General features: G+C 34.6%; 1 protein-coding gene across 1 annotated transcript in view; it reads left to right on the forward strand.

Annotated features, from left to right (window-relative positions):
- The first annotated feature begins 3,419 nt into the window (after positions 1-3,419).
- Positions 3,420-13,759, forward strand: part of NRK (Nik related kinase) — a 62,566-nt gene continuing 52,226 nt past the window's right edge. Inside the window, exons 1-4 of the mRNA XM_072957773.1 lie at positions 3,420-3,505; positions 4,817-4,888; positions 9,858-9,983; positions 13,069-13,179. Coding sequence (XP_072813874.1) covers positions 3,491-3,505; positions 4,817-4,888; positions 9,858-9,983; positions 13,069-13,179 — 324 coding nt within the window. The 5' untranslated portion in view covers positions 3,420-3,490. The remainder of the gene's footprint in view (positions 3,506-4,816; positions 4,889-9,857; positions 9,984-13,068; positions 13,180-13,759) is intronic.

Consider the following 13,759-nt stretch of genomic DNA (forward strand, 5'->3'; position numbering starts at 1 on the left):
TAATTGTGTGCAGTTTTCAAATGAGAGAATAAGTTCCAGATAATGAGATTAGAACCAAGTCAATTGTCTCTGTTCTATGGCCATTGGTGACACCTTTTTAATTCAGTTATCTCACTAATATGTTCCATGAGTATAATGGCTGTGTATTCTACACTTAAAATTTTTGTGGCTTCCTAATCATTGGTCAAATAAGGCAATATATGGCTAACATATTTGCTAACATGCCAAATATTTGTGTTGCACAGGATAGTGGTTTGGCCCACTAATAACCTCTTAGAATCAAAGAGGGAAACATTCTAATTCCTTTAAAGGGTGTGTGAGAACCAGTTTCCAACATGTTGTATTTGTGCACACATATATTAGTAAAACTTGACTAGAAACTGTTTATATGAATAATTAGGAAAACAATACTTTTTAAGTCATAATAAAGGCTAAATAAATAAAAATATTAATATATATTTTCCCCAGAGATATAAATAAATGTGGAAGTCTCTGATATATTTATATATCCACATGCAAAATAATGAATTTGTACACTTCTCTTACATCACTTAGAAAAATTAACTCAAAATGCATATTAAAGACTTTAATAACCTGAAACTGTAAAACTAGAAGAGAATATGAGGGAGGGGGGACTTCTTGACAATGATCTTGAAAAGGAATTTTTGAATATGACACCAAAAGTGCAAACAACAAAAACAAAATCATTAAATGGGACTACATCAAACTGAAAAGCTTCTGTACAGCAGAAGAAACCATCCACAAAATGAGAAGGCAACCTACAGAAGGGAGAATATACTTACAATCATCTATCTGATAAGGGGTCAATATGTAAAACATTAACTAATTTTCTCTGATCAGTCAATAACCTACAACTTTTTTCCTTTCCTTTAAAAATTCTAGTCTTTGGTAGCTGTCATGCTCCACCCAAAACTGCTCACCTGATTCAAGACATTTCCTTGTACCTTGATCAGTAGTTTCTGTCCCAAGTCCAGCCCCCTTCTCTTGCTTAGTTTCTATCCTGCTAGCCTTGTGTACTAGTTTACTAGGTCTGCTGTAACAGGTTACCACAAACTGGATGGCTTAAAGGAAATGTATTCCCTCACAATTCTGGAAGCTGGGATTACCAAATCGAAGTGTATATAGGGCCATTCTCCCTCAGAAGGCTCTAGGAAGTAAGCCTTCTTTGCATCTTCTAGCTTTGGGTGATGGCAAGCAATCCTTGTTTTTCCTTGACTTGTAGACACACCTATCCAATCTCTGCCTCCATCATCACATGGCATTCTCCCTGGATGTCTGTGTCCAAATTTTTCTCTTCCCATAAGGTCACTAGTTATTGGCATTAGGGCCCTCCCTAATCCAGTATGACTTTATCTTAACTTGATTACATCTACAAAGACCCTATTTCTAGAAAAGATCACATTCCCATGTTCCAGTGGTTAGAACCCCAGCATGTATTTTTGGAGGACACAACTGAACACAAAGCACCTTGACCCAACTCTCGCAGGCCTGATGCCATAAACCCAAACCAGCAATCCATGCCACTTCCCATCAGCGCTATAGCTATCTAATCGGTATAATTGTTTAATGCTTAGTTCTTTGGCAAGAACTGGAGTTAAGTCAAAGTGCCAGTATTTCTAGATTTACTTTGTGTCCTGGAAAGTCTTTCAATCCATTTCTGGCACATGGCCTCATTTACAAACCATGGCTTACTCAATAGGATTGAAGTAGTCTTAAATGTATGGAATTAAATCCTTTCAATCTTATCAGTGGGGTAAAATGAAGAAATTTTGGCACTCATATGTAGCATGTAACACTGGTGGTAGTGGTAGAATGGTGTTCTTTTTGAGTTTCTTTGATCAGCTGGCTGTATTTTGGTGAAAAAACTTGTAGGAATCATCTAAAAACAATATTCATATACTTCAAAGTGAACGCTTTCTAAAAGAGATTTCACATCAAACAGACAATATATTTAAGGATTACTGTCCTGAAATTGAGGGATCTCGATCTTTTGCATAGTTATTCACTTGACAGGTTACTCAAGATATTAAAACTATTATACAGAAACAGCACCCCTTATTTGATCATTCTGTAAGCTAAAAAGTACTACTATCTTTCACATGAGATCTGTGACTAGTGACAGTCCGTTGTTTTGCCCCATGTTAGTTTACTACAATTGCAGTAACAAATCCACAAATTAGGTGGCTTAAAACAGCAAAAATTTATTTTCTCACAGTTCTCAAGGCTAGAAGTCTGCAGATCCATTCTCCCTCTAAAGGCTCTATAGAAGAATCCTTCTTTCTCTTTTCCTAGCTTCCAGTGGTTGTCAACAATCCTTGGCATCCCTTGGCTTGTAGCTTCATCACTCCAATTTTTTTCTGTCTTCATATGGCTATCTTCCCTTTATGTGTGTGTCCATGTCTTTGTGTCCAAATATCCTTCCCCTTTTTCTTATAAACATACCAGTCATTGGCCACCATAATCCAATATGACCTCATTTAACTTGATTACATCTGCAAAGACCCTATTTTTCAAGCAAAGTCGCAATCTAAGGTTATGGGTGAACCTGAATTCTGGTGAGACACTGTCTAACCCAGTACAGCTGAAGAATCAAATCTGCTGGAGAAACTATCAGAAAAGGCATTTTGTTTCAAATTCAAGCCTTACTCATATTAATACCAGACTGATATTTCTTCTATGACTACAGCTTGAAATATTTTAAAAGGAACCAGCCACAAAATAAGAACTCTGATTCCAAACCTCTGTGTTAATTTTTGAAAATTATAAATCCATAACTTGTACTCGCATTTTGTATAAGACTAAGTTCTTAGAACTCGCAGTGTTTTCAGTAAGAAAGAATCTTTCAGAACTTCTTTCATTCATAAATACCTTTGATTCATATGATTGAGGGCATGCTAAATGGTTTAGAGGCCATTGAATTATGTATCACTCTTATGTGTGATCATTATGAAAAAAACATTTTTAGTATATGAAGAGGGGCCCAACGGAAAGATTTGTCTACATGGTACTACATAATCAGCTGGGAAAATGTTCAGTAGGACACTTCCTTTTCCTACGTCTCCAATCTGGAATTTTTACTTTTCATCTGTGTGCTTTGGTCCATGTAAAGCTAAATTAAAGATACTAAGAAAGCAGAGCCTTCAAATGGCCAATTGTGTCTACTATTCATATCAGACATAAAAAGCAAAAATGCATAAACTTGCTTGATCTTTTGAGTGAAATGGCTGGGGGTTCTTTGAAGTGTTCATAATTTAATATTTCTATTCTCTATGTAATACCTTATAGTTCATCTCTATGTAATATTTTATATTTCATCATAGGCTACAATGTTTACCCTTATTTAATTTTAATATTTTTACTTTGTTTGCTTCTTGATTGCTGGATTGTCTGGCCAGAATTTGATGTTTATTGCTATCTTGTGTTTCAGGGACTCCATGAAAAGACTGGTGCCTTTACAGCTGTTAAAGTGATGAATGCTCGTAAGGTAATATTATATCCTGTATGTATTCCGTTCCCTTAGTGGACTATGGTCTTGGGATAAACAGTTCAGAAAATATTATATAGTATTTTTATATCATTATAACATATAATTATTTTAATCTGGATTTATTAATATTTATCATTTAATATTATTTCTCAGCATATTTTTATTATTAATTTATTATATTTACACATGAAAAACTTTCACTTACAGAGAAAGTGCTATAAATTTTAGTATTCTGTAAAAATGAAGAAAATAAATGTATTCCTGTCTATTACTAGTTGGTTATCTGTTTCCAGGGATAGTAAAAAGTAGATTTCCTCTAATATTGTGTTAATCCTTCTGTGTTTCATCATATTTTTCCCTCTCTAACCATTCTCTTTGAGAATTGAGGCCATTGGATTCTCAATGACAAGTAGAAGGAAAGAACTTGTCAGAGCTGCATATTTTTCATGTATTTTCTGACAGATGAGCAAGAGAGACAGTTTAATTGGCACTATTTCTGCTAACATTCATAAAGTTGTCATGATTCATAACATATTATCATAGAATTTGCTAAGTACTGATTTCTGTCTTCTTTCTTTAGCATGAGTGCCTTACTTTATCAGGATAATATTAGCATGAACATAGCAAAGGTCAAAACATTTTCACTTCACTATACCCTAAAGGAAAATTCTCAAATATTACGTTTGAAAAAGTGTACATTTTCACTGAATTATTGTCAATGCCATAAACTGTTCTTTTCCAATTTGTGCAGGAAGTGAATTACTGAAACTATTTAAAGAGTTGCATGCTTTTTGTTTTGCCAATAATGTCAGATGTTGCAAACCAACGTGTGTTTCAATGGATTTTGAGGTTTTGTGGATTTATCTTACCCTACAAACCATGACTTCCAAATAATCGGCCTAGTACTTTTTGAGTGAGACTGTCTAAAATACTTACTTCCTTTTTTTAACTTGAAAGACCTTAACCCACATTTAATCTATGTTTTAGATACTCTAAGTTGAAATAGTTAAAAATCATGTTCAGTCCATAGATAGTACCAGTTACCTTGTTTTGTTAGGGGGAATAGCACTTTACTAACATCGAATTGTAATCTCCCATTAATATGGCAGTTAAATCTGTTACTATGAATTTGGTGCCAAGTTTCTGTATATATAAGAATCTGATTTTTTATTAAAACTTAGTGCAAATTGATAGAGGAATAATATGTTATTCTTCCATTTAGTACTAAAAGAGCACAAAGTAGTTAAGAATAAATCATTTTCAGAGTGTACCAGTGGGTCTAATAACATTTTGTTCTTGGCATTGCAGACCCCTTTACCTGAAATAGGAAGGCGAGTGAGAGTGAATAAATATCAAAAGTCTGTCGGGTGGAGATACAGCGTGAGTACAGAAAGTCTTCATTAGTCCCTAGTCAGTCTTTCCTTTAATTTTCAACTCTAAACTAATCCCTTTGTATTGTACCTTTAGAAAGCCGCAACTAAAATGTTCTTACCTAAAGGTGATAATGTATTTATATCTTTTAACATATTCACATAGATTCATTCATCATATTTGAACACTGACATCTGTCAGAAAGCAGGGCCTTAATAAATGGTTCCCTGAACAGGTAAGTGTTGACTGAAGGTGAAGGATTGAGTAAACCCACAGAGCACAGAGTCCTCTAGCTGAGTAACAACAAAAGACATGATGGGAACAAGAGTGAGTTTTACCTAAAATTGGCCTTGGCAAGGTTCTTTTCACACCTTTTACGTGGTATTCTGGACTGACTGGCTTTCCCCCCATTATGATTCTAAAAAGCATTGCCATTGTGTGTGAGCCCAATGAAGACTACTTTTTTTTTATTGTGAGAATAAGAGAAGATAGAAAACCAACAGGCTACCCAGCCTAAAAGTGTTCAGACATCTGGCACAGTACTTGAATACATGAAGGAGCATGAAGATGCTTTCTACTTGAAGCTTTTTAACTGACTTACAAAGCAGTCTTTATGACTCCAGTAATTTGCTGGCTCTAGAATAACTTCTGTCAAAGGGAATCCTTTTTCAGTAGATATTGATGATCTAGATGTTGGTGATCTATCAAAATATTCTGTGGGCTTACATGTAAAATTCCTGCTCTTCTTATCAATGTAATTAATTGATGTATTTTTTCTTAATTTTCTCCCCTGCACTTAACTAGCTAGTATTTAAATATTTTGTATCTTAATAAATATGCTCTCAAGCACATTAGAAATAACCTTTCCCATTAACAATCACATTCAGAAAAACTTTCTGGTTATATCAGGAAGGTGTTGATAAACAATTCCATGATTCATTTAGTAAGTACTAGGCTCCTGTTTGGTTTACAGTGTGTCTCAGGAGACAAAGCATGAAACAGGTAGTACTGATTAATAACATGCTTTGGTAGATCAAGAAGCTGTGAAAAGTAAGGTATGAAAAATTTAATTGTTTGACCAATTCTGGTTTCATCAAACATTTGTGTTAATAAACCCTTTTAAAGTTCTTCCCCAAACCTTCTCTGGTATTCTTTCTATAGGGAAAAATATTTTGATTTTAGAATTGGGTGAAATTGCAAAGGAAGTTTTGGCATCCTTGAGCTGCCTCTTCTTGACAAAACGCAGGATATTCAGTCCACTCTGGGCTCAACTGGCCCTGAGCCAGAAAATGATGTAGCATCATATTACTGGGATATGTGTGAGAGTTTTAAATTACTCACTTGGCCTGATGGATATAATGTACTTATGTGTTTCTCACAAGCTCAGCTTCCTGTTAATTGAGAATGGCAAACATTCTAATGCTTTCCAAACATATCTGATCTTGGTTTATTGGTTTTCGGGGAGTTTACATTTATTTGGAAAACCCACTCTTAAAAGTTTTTCTAGTTGTGAACTTTGAATTCTCTGATTATGTATTTTAGTAAGAAAAATAACTGCTAGCTGATCAGCCAGTTAACATCTCTAAATCATCCTGAATCCTTTGGGATAAGAAGTTTATGACTTGCACACACATCTCTTTATTTCAGGGGTTTACGGAAATAGTAATAATGTGGAAGTCTACAAACATGAGTTCAAATTCCAAGTCTAACACTAAATAGCCAAGAAGTTCTTGGAAAAGTTGTCTTTCCTCTCTAGGCTTCAGATTTCTCACAGGTAAAATAGCATCAGAATGCTTGGCCTACCTACAACAGGGTTAAAAGTATGGTTAAATGCAATCACATAGCTGCCTAGAGCCCAGCCATTCTCTTGATCCTGCTTGGAGACATGAGATTTCTAACCCATAAAGAAAATGAAGCTCCTTGAGATATCAAACTACCAAACAAGTTAAAGGACTCAATCTGATCCATGCTTCTTTTTAACTTGTTTTTTGCTTTCTTACCCTCACATCATTATATTATTTATTGTACTTTCTTTTTTTTATGAGTTCCTGTTTCTCTCAGCACAATCTTGGTGCCTTGCTAGTTAACTGAGAGTGCCCCTGTACATACAGAATTGCTAGTTCCTGAGGTTTCTTTCTATATGATGGCAGATATTGTTACCACTTCAAAGAAGAGCCACATCATAAGGGAAGCAGAAAGTTTAAGGGTCCTACATGATACCAATGAAAGTCCTACATGATAAGCCATAAGGATAAACTTTTAGCTTTGTGGAAGACAGGTTAAGGGAATTCAAAGGATACTTATTAACCAAGCTTCCCTGGGAGGCTGAGATGAAACTGAATCCTGAACTTCCATATAATTCTCATACTACAAGTTGATTGTTTTATTTGTTCAGTCCTTTATTACACAATAAATACGAAGAGTACCTGTCATTGATTTCTAACTGGCGAAATAATGCTCCATCCCCTCCCACAAAGACATACGATTCTCTCAGGATTTATTTTCTAGTAATTGAATGTTTATGGATAAGTCCACTAGAAAATCCTAGGGAAATGCTAAAGAATATACTACATATATACTTTCCCCTACCCCAAGGTCATCGAGTCAAGGTAACTGAGGGAAATGCTGGGGAGAACTAAACCTCTAACAGAGGTTCACCCCTTAATTGCTTTTAATGCCAGTTGTCCCAATTCTAATTCATTGCCCAAAAGAAATCAAAGGTATCCTTTTTCACTGGATTTCAGAACTGGAGCCTAACTATATCTTTAATTTAAAAATCTTCTTTTCTTTACATACTACAAATAATTTCACTTTGTACAATAAGAGTATTCCTGAAAAGGTTATATAAATTAAACTTTTATAGATGCTGTAGGAGAGCTTTTTATTTACAATGAAATGAAATTTTGAGCTAGTAGGAATTCAAATGACTCTGATGGTGAACCCATTTGTCTAGTGCAGGGTCACTTCCTGATTCATTTAATGTCACCCTCAACTTCATTATGCACTATCTTGTGTTCATCAACAGCTATGTCATTCATGCATGTGAATCTTATTTCCCTGTATGTAAGTTCCTTTAAGCCAGGGCTATGATACCTAAATGAATAAACCAATAATAGGTTCATTGAAAATTCCCACCAAGTAAGTTACCTTTTTGAAAGTTAATATTTTAAGATGTTTCTCTTAAGTGTATTGTACCTGTATACACAAAAAATACAGTGATTTTCAATTTATTAAGAAATGAAGAGCTTTTTTTTAGATGGGCTAATAATAGTTACAGAAGAATTATGGGAACTACTTGGTTGTCAAGGTACAAGGAGACATAGCTGAATCTTAGGGAGAGAGAATTGCTTCCTATTTCATTCACTCTGCTATAACAAATATGCTGGAAGTGAAAAGTTTCCAGCACATGTTTGTAGATTATGGTAAGACATAGAGAGAGAAGTGTAGTTCTGATAACACTATTTCAAACGAGTAAGTCAAGTAATATACTGTATTCTAATACCTTGCATTTACAGCATTCTTCTGCCAAGGATTTCAAAGAATTTTAAGTACACTATCCCATTTGCTTCCACTAACATTCCATGGAGATAGGTAATAGCTGCCAGCTTAGATTTCTGAGGATAAATTGAACCTAGGGAAGATTGATTAAATTTCTAGCTCTTGGCTCTCAGTTCCAGAACCCAGGTGTCCTAATGCTCAGTGTAGATGCTCTTGTCTGATGACATCATACTGTTTTCTGCCAGAAATGTCTCTTGACATTATGTATTCTACTTTGGTGATCCCATCCAAAAAGATGGCTTCACTTTATCACTATATAGATAATCCTCAAAAACAATACCTCTAGCCCTGACCTGTCCCCCAAGTGGCAAACCCGTATCTCCATTCTGTGCAATTCTAAGCTTCCATAAAAAGGAAGTGCATTTACGTTTATTTATATAGAAAGATGGTATTTAGATATTGAGTAAAACATGCAAGTTGCAGAATACTGAGAAAAATATGAGTTGTTTAGATTAAAAAATAAATGCCATATATATATATATATATATATATATATATATATATATATATATAATAGAAACCACCCATTTATCTCTGTCATTTCTAGCTACTGCATTAGCATATTAAAATGTCAGAGGAATATACACTCAAATGTTACCATTGGTGGAAAGAAATGTTCAGTGAGAGTAGACCACTTGCCTATCTCTCTCTCTCTGCGTGTGTGTGTGTATATATGTATATTACTTTTTTTAAACATATTTACTACTGTAGTAATTAGGAACATAGATGACTTTAAGTGCATCTTTTTTAAAAATCAGCACTAATCAAACTAGTACCTTTAAAATGCAATTAATCACAAATTAATTAGGGCAGTGTGGTACAAGCATAAGGCTAGAAATATAGATCAATGAAATAGACCTATTTCCATACATCTACGGTCAACCAGTTTTTGATATGGATGAAAAGATGATTCATGGGGAAAAACTAGTCTTTTCAACAAATAATGCTGAGACAACTAGATATCCACATGTAAAAGAATGAAGTTGGATCCCTACTTTAAATGAAAATTAATTTAAAATGGATCAAAAGCCTAAATGTAAGAGCTAAAACTATAAATTTTTAGAAGAAAACATCAGAATTCATCTTCATGACCTTGGATTTTAGCAATGGATCCTTAGATATGACACCAAAAATACAAACAACAAAACAATTGGTAAATTGGACTTCATCAAAGTTAAAAATTTTGTGCCTCAAAAAACACTATCAAGAAAATGAAGTGACAACCCACAGAATGGAAGAAAATATTTGCAAATCATATACCTTATAAAGTACTTATATATAGACTATATAAATATATCTTATGATTAAATAATAAAAGACAACCCAATTGAAAATAGGGGTAAAGATTTTCTATTAGAAATGTCCCATAGACATTGAGTGGCATAGCTTAGGAACTTTGCTCTCTATTCTTATTCTACAGGATGAAGAAGAGGATCTCAGGACTGAACTCAACCTTTTAAAGAAGTACTCTTTCCACAAAAACATTGTTTCCTTCTATGGTGCATTTTTCAAGCTGAGCCCCCCTGGTCAGAGGCACCAACTTTGGGTGTGTATTTAGTTACCTTGATCTTATTCTGTAAGACAGAGTTTCACTTGAGGATATACACTTTCATAAACTGAGGTGTCACTTTTTTGCAGCTACAGGAAAACTTAAGCATTCAATTGTTCAAATAAAAATAGTATGCTCTGATTCCTGGAAATGAGAATGATAAAACAGGGGGAAATAACTTAAGTGCCTGGTAAGTGACTTATGGGTAGGATGGGAGAAGACTCAAATCAACAGTGGAAATATCTAATATATTTCTTTTTAAATAGAGTTTTGCTGCTTTTAACTTTATGTAATTACTACATTTGCTTGTATATTAAAGGTATTGCTAAGGAGATTACCTGATGGACTTGGTAATAATGACTGGATAAATATCGATTCTAAGGATGAGCATATGAGTGCATTTTAAATGTTTGCTAAGTATATGTACTTATGTTTAAAAATAATTCCTAGAAACTTATTTCTAAATAGTTAGTTGATTTGTCCTTTTATTAGTCTTTGTGCCTATAGTTTCATGAATTGCAAATCAATGAGATACAAATTTTAGAGGCTAACTGAAACCCACACTACAGTCACCAGAATTGTTGCTGCCTCCCAGTGTAGGAGACATAATCAAATCACAAGAAAATGAGCTTTGGTCAAGGATACCTTTATTTAAAAAGGAGTATTTTGAACACAAACTGGGGTTGGTGTACACTTGCTTACATTTTGATTTCCAATCCAAGTCAAGAGTAGCATTTTTTAAAAATAATGACGGAGACTTTTCAGTATTTTCAAGAGTCAAGGAAAGGGTCTGTTACATTTTATATGTGGACTTTAGGAAACAGGGCAGTGGACATTACAGAAAGGTTTTCAACAAGGGATTGAATTGAAACAGTAGTTCTCAAACTTTAGCATGCATCAAAATCTTGTGGAGATCCTGATAAAACACAGATTGCTGGGCCCCACACACGGAGTTATTGATCCAGTTGGTCTGGGGAGTGGATCTACAAATTTGCACTTTTTAACAAGTTTGCAGGTGATGTTGATGCTGCTTGTCTGGATACCACACTTTGAGAGCCCTCAAATTTAGAGATTTTCAGTTTTACCCTATTTTCTGCCAAATGTCCAGTTAACTAAATCCTCTATTCTCCAACAATCTGAATTCAGATTCTATTAAATATTGCTGCACAACTTTAATGGCCACTGTTATTTTTTTCGGCATACAACATTTGTCTTTTAATATATATTTTACTTACAAGATTTTTCCTCTTGACATTATGTCAATTTCCTCATTAGATATGTTTATTAGTGCTCAGTTCCTTCAGTCATTCAACATATATTCATTCAAAACCCATGCAGTTGCCAGGTCTTCTGCTAGATGCTGGGGGTACAATAATAAGCTGAATTGACATGTCTCTGGGTCATAGAAGCTTACAGTCTATCTGCAAAGATGTATGTCAATCAAATAATCACACAAATAGATGTATTCATGACCAGAAAGGAAATAACATGCTTCTGTGTGGGCAAATAACAAAGGAATCTAAATCAAGTTGGAGAATGAGAAACTCTTCCTGGAGAAACTTTTCCTTACACTGAGATCTGAAAGATGAATAGGCAGTGTGTGCAAAAATTATTTATGGAGGTAAGAAATTTCATGGACCATTCACACTTTCTTGCCCATGTAAATCAGAACAAGTAGGAAGTAAATGAGTAATTACCATTTATAAAGTGTATGTCCCAGGCACTGTGCTTACAAACCTGGGAAAATGAGAATGCCTTGTGTTCCTTTCACAGTAGAGCTCTTCTGACTCAGGTAATACTAGCAAGATTTTTCAATGTTCATGTTAGTGAATGGCTTTAATTCAGGTTTGTCATGGCTCAAAATGAGCTCCTTTTCTTCCATTACCACAGTGTACATATTATGCCCATTATAGTTAACACGAAAATTAACCTTTAATGGTTTATCTGTATTGTTGGTTTTGTTAGGAAACTTTTGTGGTTTATCTGTATTGTTGGTTTTGTTAGACTTGTTTTTTTTCTTGAGGGGAAAGTGCACTCAGGTAAAAGACATGTAATATATCAGTTGTGAACAAATATAAACTAAGGAAGTCATTTTCAGAAAAGAAAATCTTAGTACTCCAAAGGGAAATAAGGTAGGCTTTTTGAATATTCATGATTGGATTTTTATCCTTTTGCTTCTCTTCATTTATGGCAATAATTAACTTACCTACAGTTTAAAAAAAGAAGGCATGTCTTGTTCAGTGACAAAACAGTATTGACATGGGCACTTTAATGCATAAACCTGTGCTTAAAGAAAAGTTTACCAAGTTGATTATAATAGTTACTTTCTCCTTCACATTGTTCAGTCTTCTAGTTAGCTAATATATAGAAGGAAATTTACTAGTTGGGCACCTGATTCATTAGTGGCAAAAATAAATACTCTGAAAAATTGCACTTATTAATAAAGTAAAATCTGAATGAGACACTGTCAGAATATTAGCCTTAAAATAGACTTTCCTTAGCAGTAAAGTCATTTGGCAAAAAAATGCCCTACAGTAATTGACAGTTTCTCCCTTAGAGCTGTAGTTTGCCAGTATCTTGGGGGAAAATATTCTAGAATTTGAAAATAAAAGCAAAATAACAATAAAAAACAAATCTAGTCTTAATGTTTAAGTGTAACTTGTTTTGAGATCCTCCATATCCTGTAAACTGTTCCCTCAACTGTCTATTTTGTTCTCCTCCAGTCATCACTCAGGCTTGTCCCCTGCACAAGCTTCCTTTCGAAAGGCATGTTCTCATTCCGTTTTCAATAAACAATGTTCTTCCTTCTCAGCATATCCAAATACTACCTATCCTTCAAGACTTATCTCAAATCCCACCTCCTGGTTAAAAACCCCTGGTGTGGTATCTGCCTTCTCTCCCTCCATAAATCTTTGGACTTTTCCCAATTCTTTCTAATTCCACTAGTCTTGGACCAGACAATTGAGCCAGTCTTTGCAGTGTCTTAATGGATGAACATTACATTATAAATGCAAGCAAAACTCTCCAGATATTTTCAGAGAATTACTTTCTATATCTTGATACTTTGCTGGCTTCCCTGCAGATGGTGATGGAGTTATGTGCAGCAGGTTCTGTCACTGATGTAGTGAGAATGACCAGAAATCAGAGTTTGAAAGAAGATTGGATTGCCTATATCTGCCGAGAGATCCTTCAGGTGAGAATTCGTATAGTCATTCTACCCTGACCTTGAAAAAAACCCAGGAGTAATATATACAATGTGTCTTATACCTGCTCATATAGAACGGTTTAAGAATTCTAAATATAACCTCTGGATCAGAATATTGAAAAAGACCAAAAGGCTTTAGAGACAGCAGATTTTCAGATAATGTCCTTAAATGTTAAGGTAGATCACCAGATGGTTACCAGATGGGTAGCCAGGTCCTTCCAAATCATGGCCTGTAATAGCTCTGTCAAAGTCAGACTATGGTGTTCAATGGGTTATGGACATAATCACTGTCATTAGAGATTAAGGTAAATTGAGACAGAAGTCAGTGTTTTGCTGAATGGCCTCAAACCATCTGCAACTGTTTTGCAGAAAGATAGCCTCTTTGAATAATGTCTTGCTTTCAAAACATTCTTTATTTTGAACACCAAATTGGATGAAAGTGACAGTTTTCTTGCTCTACCAAACTCAAATTTTTCTTTGTGTCTTAAGTGTTTAAGGTCACCCAAGAAGAATATTAGCAGAACTGAACAGCACCACTGATAAAAAAAACTAGAATATCTTTCCTCCC

The sequence above is a fragment of the Vicugna pacos genome, unplaced genomic scaffold (genome assembly GCF_048564905.1).
Source record: "Vicugna pacos unplaced genomic scaffold, VicPac4 scaffold_76, whole genome shotgun sequence".
In the NCBI taxonomy this organism is placed as follows: Eukaryota; Metazoa; Chordata; class Mammalia; order Artiodactyla; family Camelidae; genus Vicugna; species Vicugna pacos.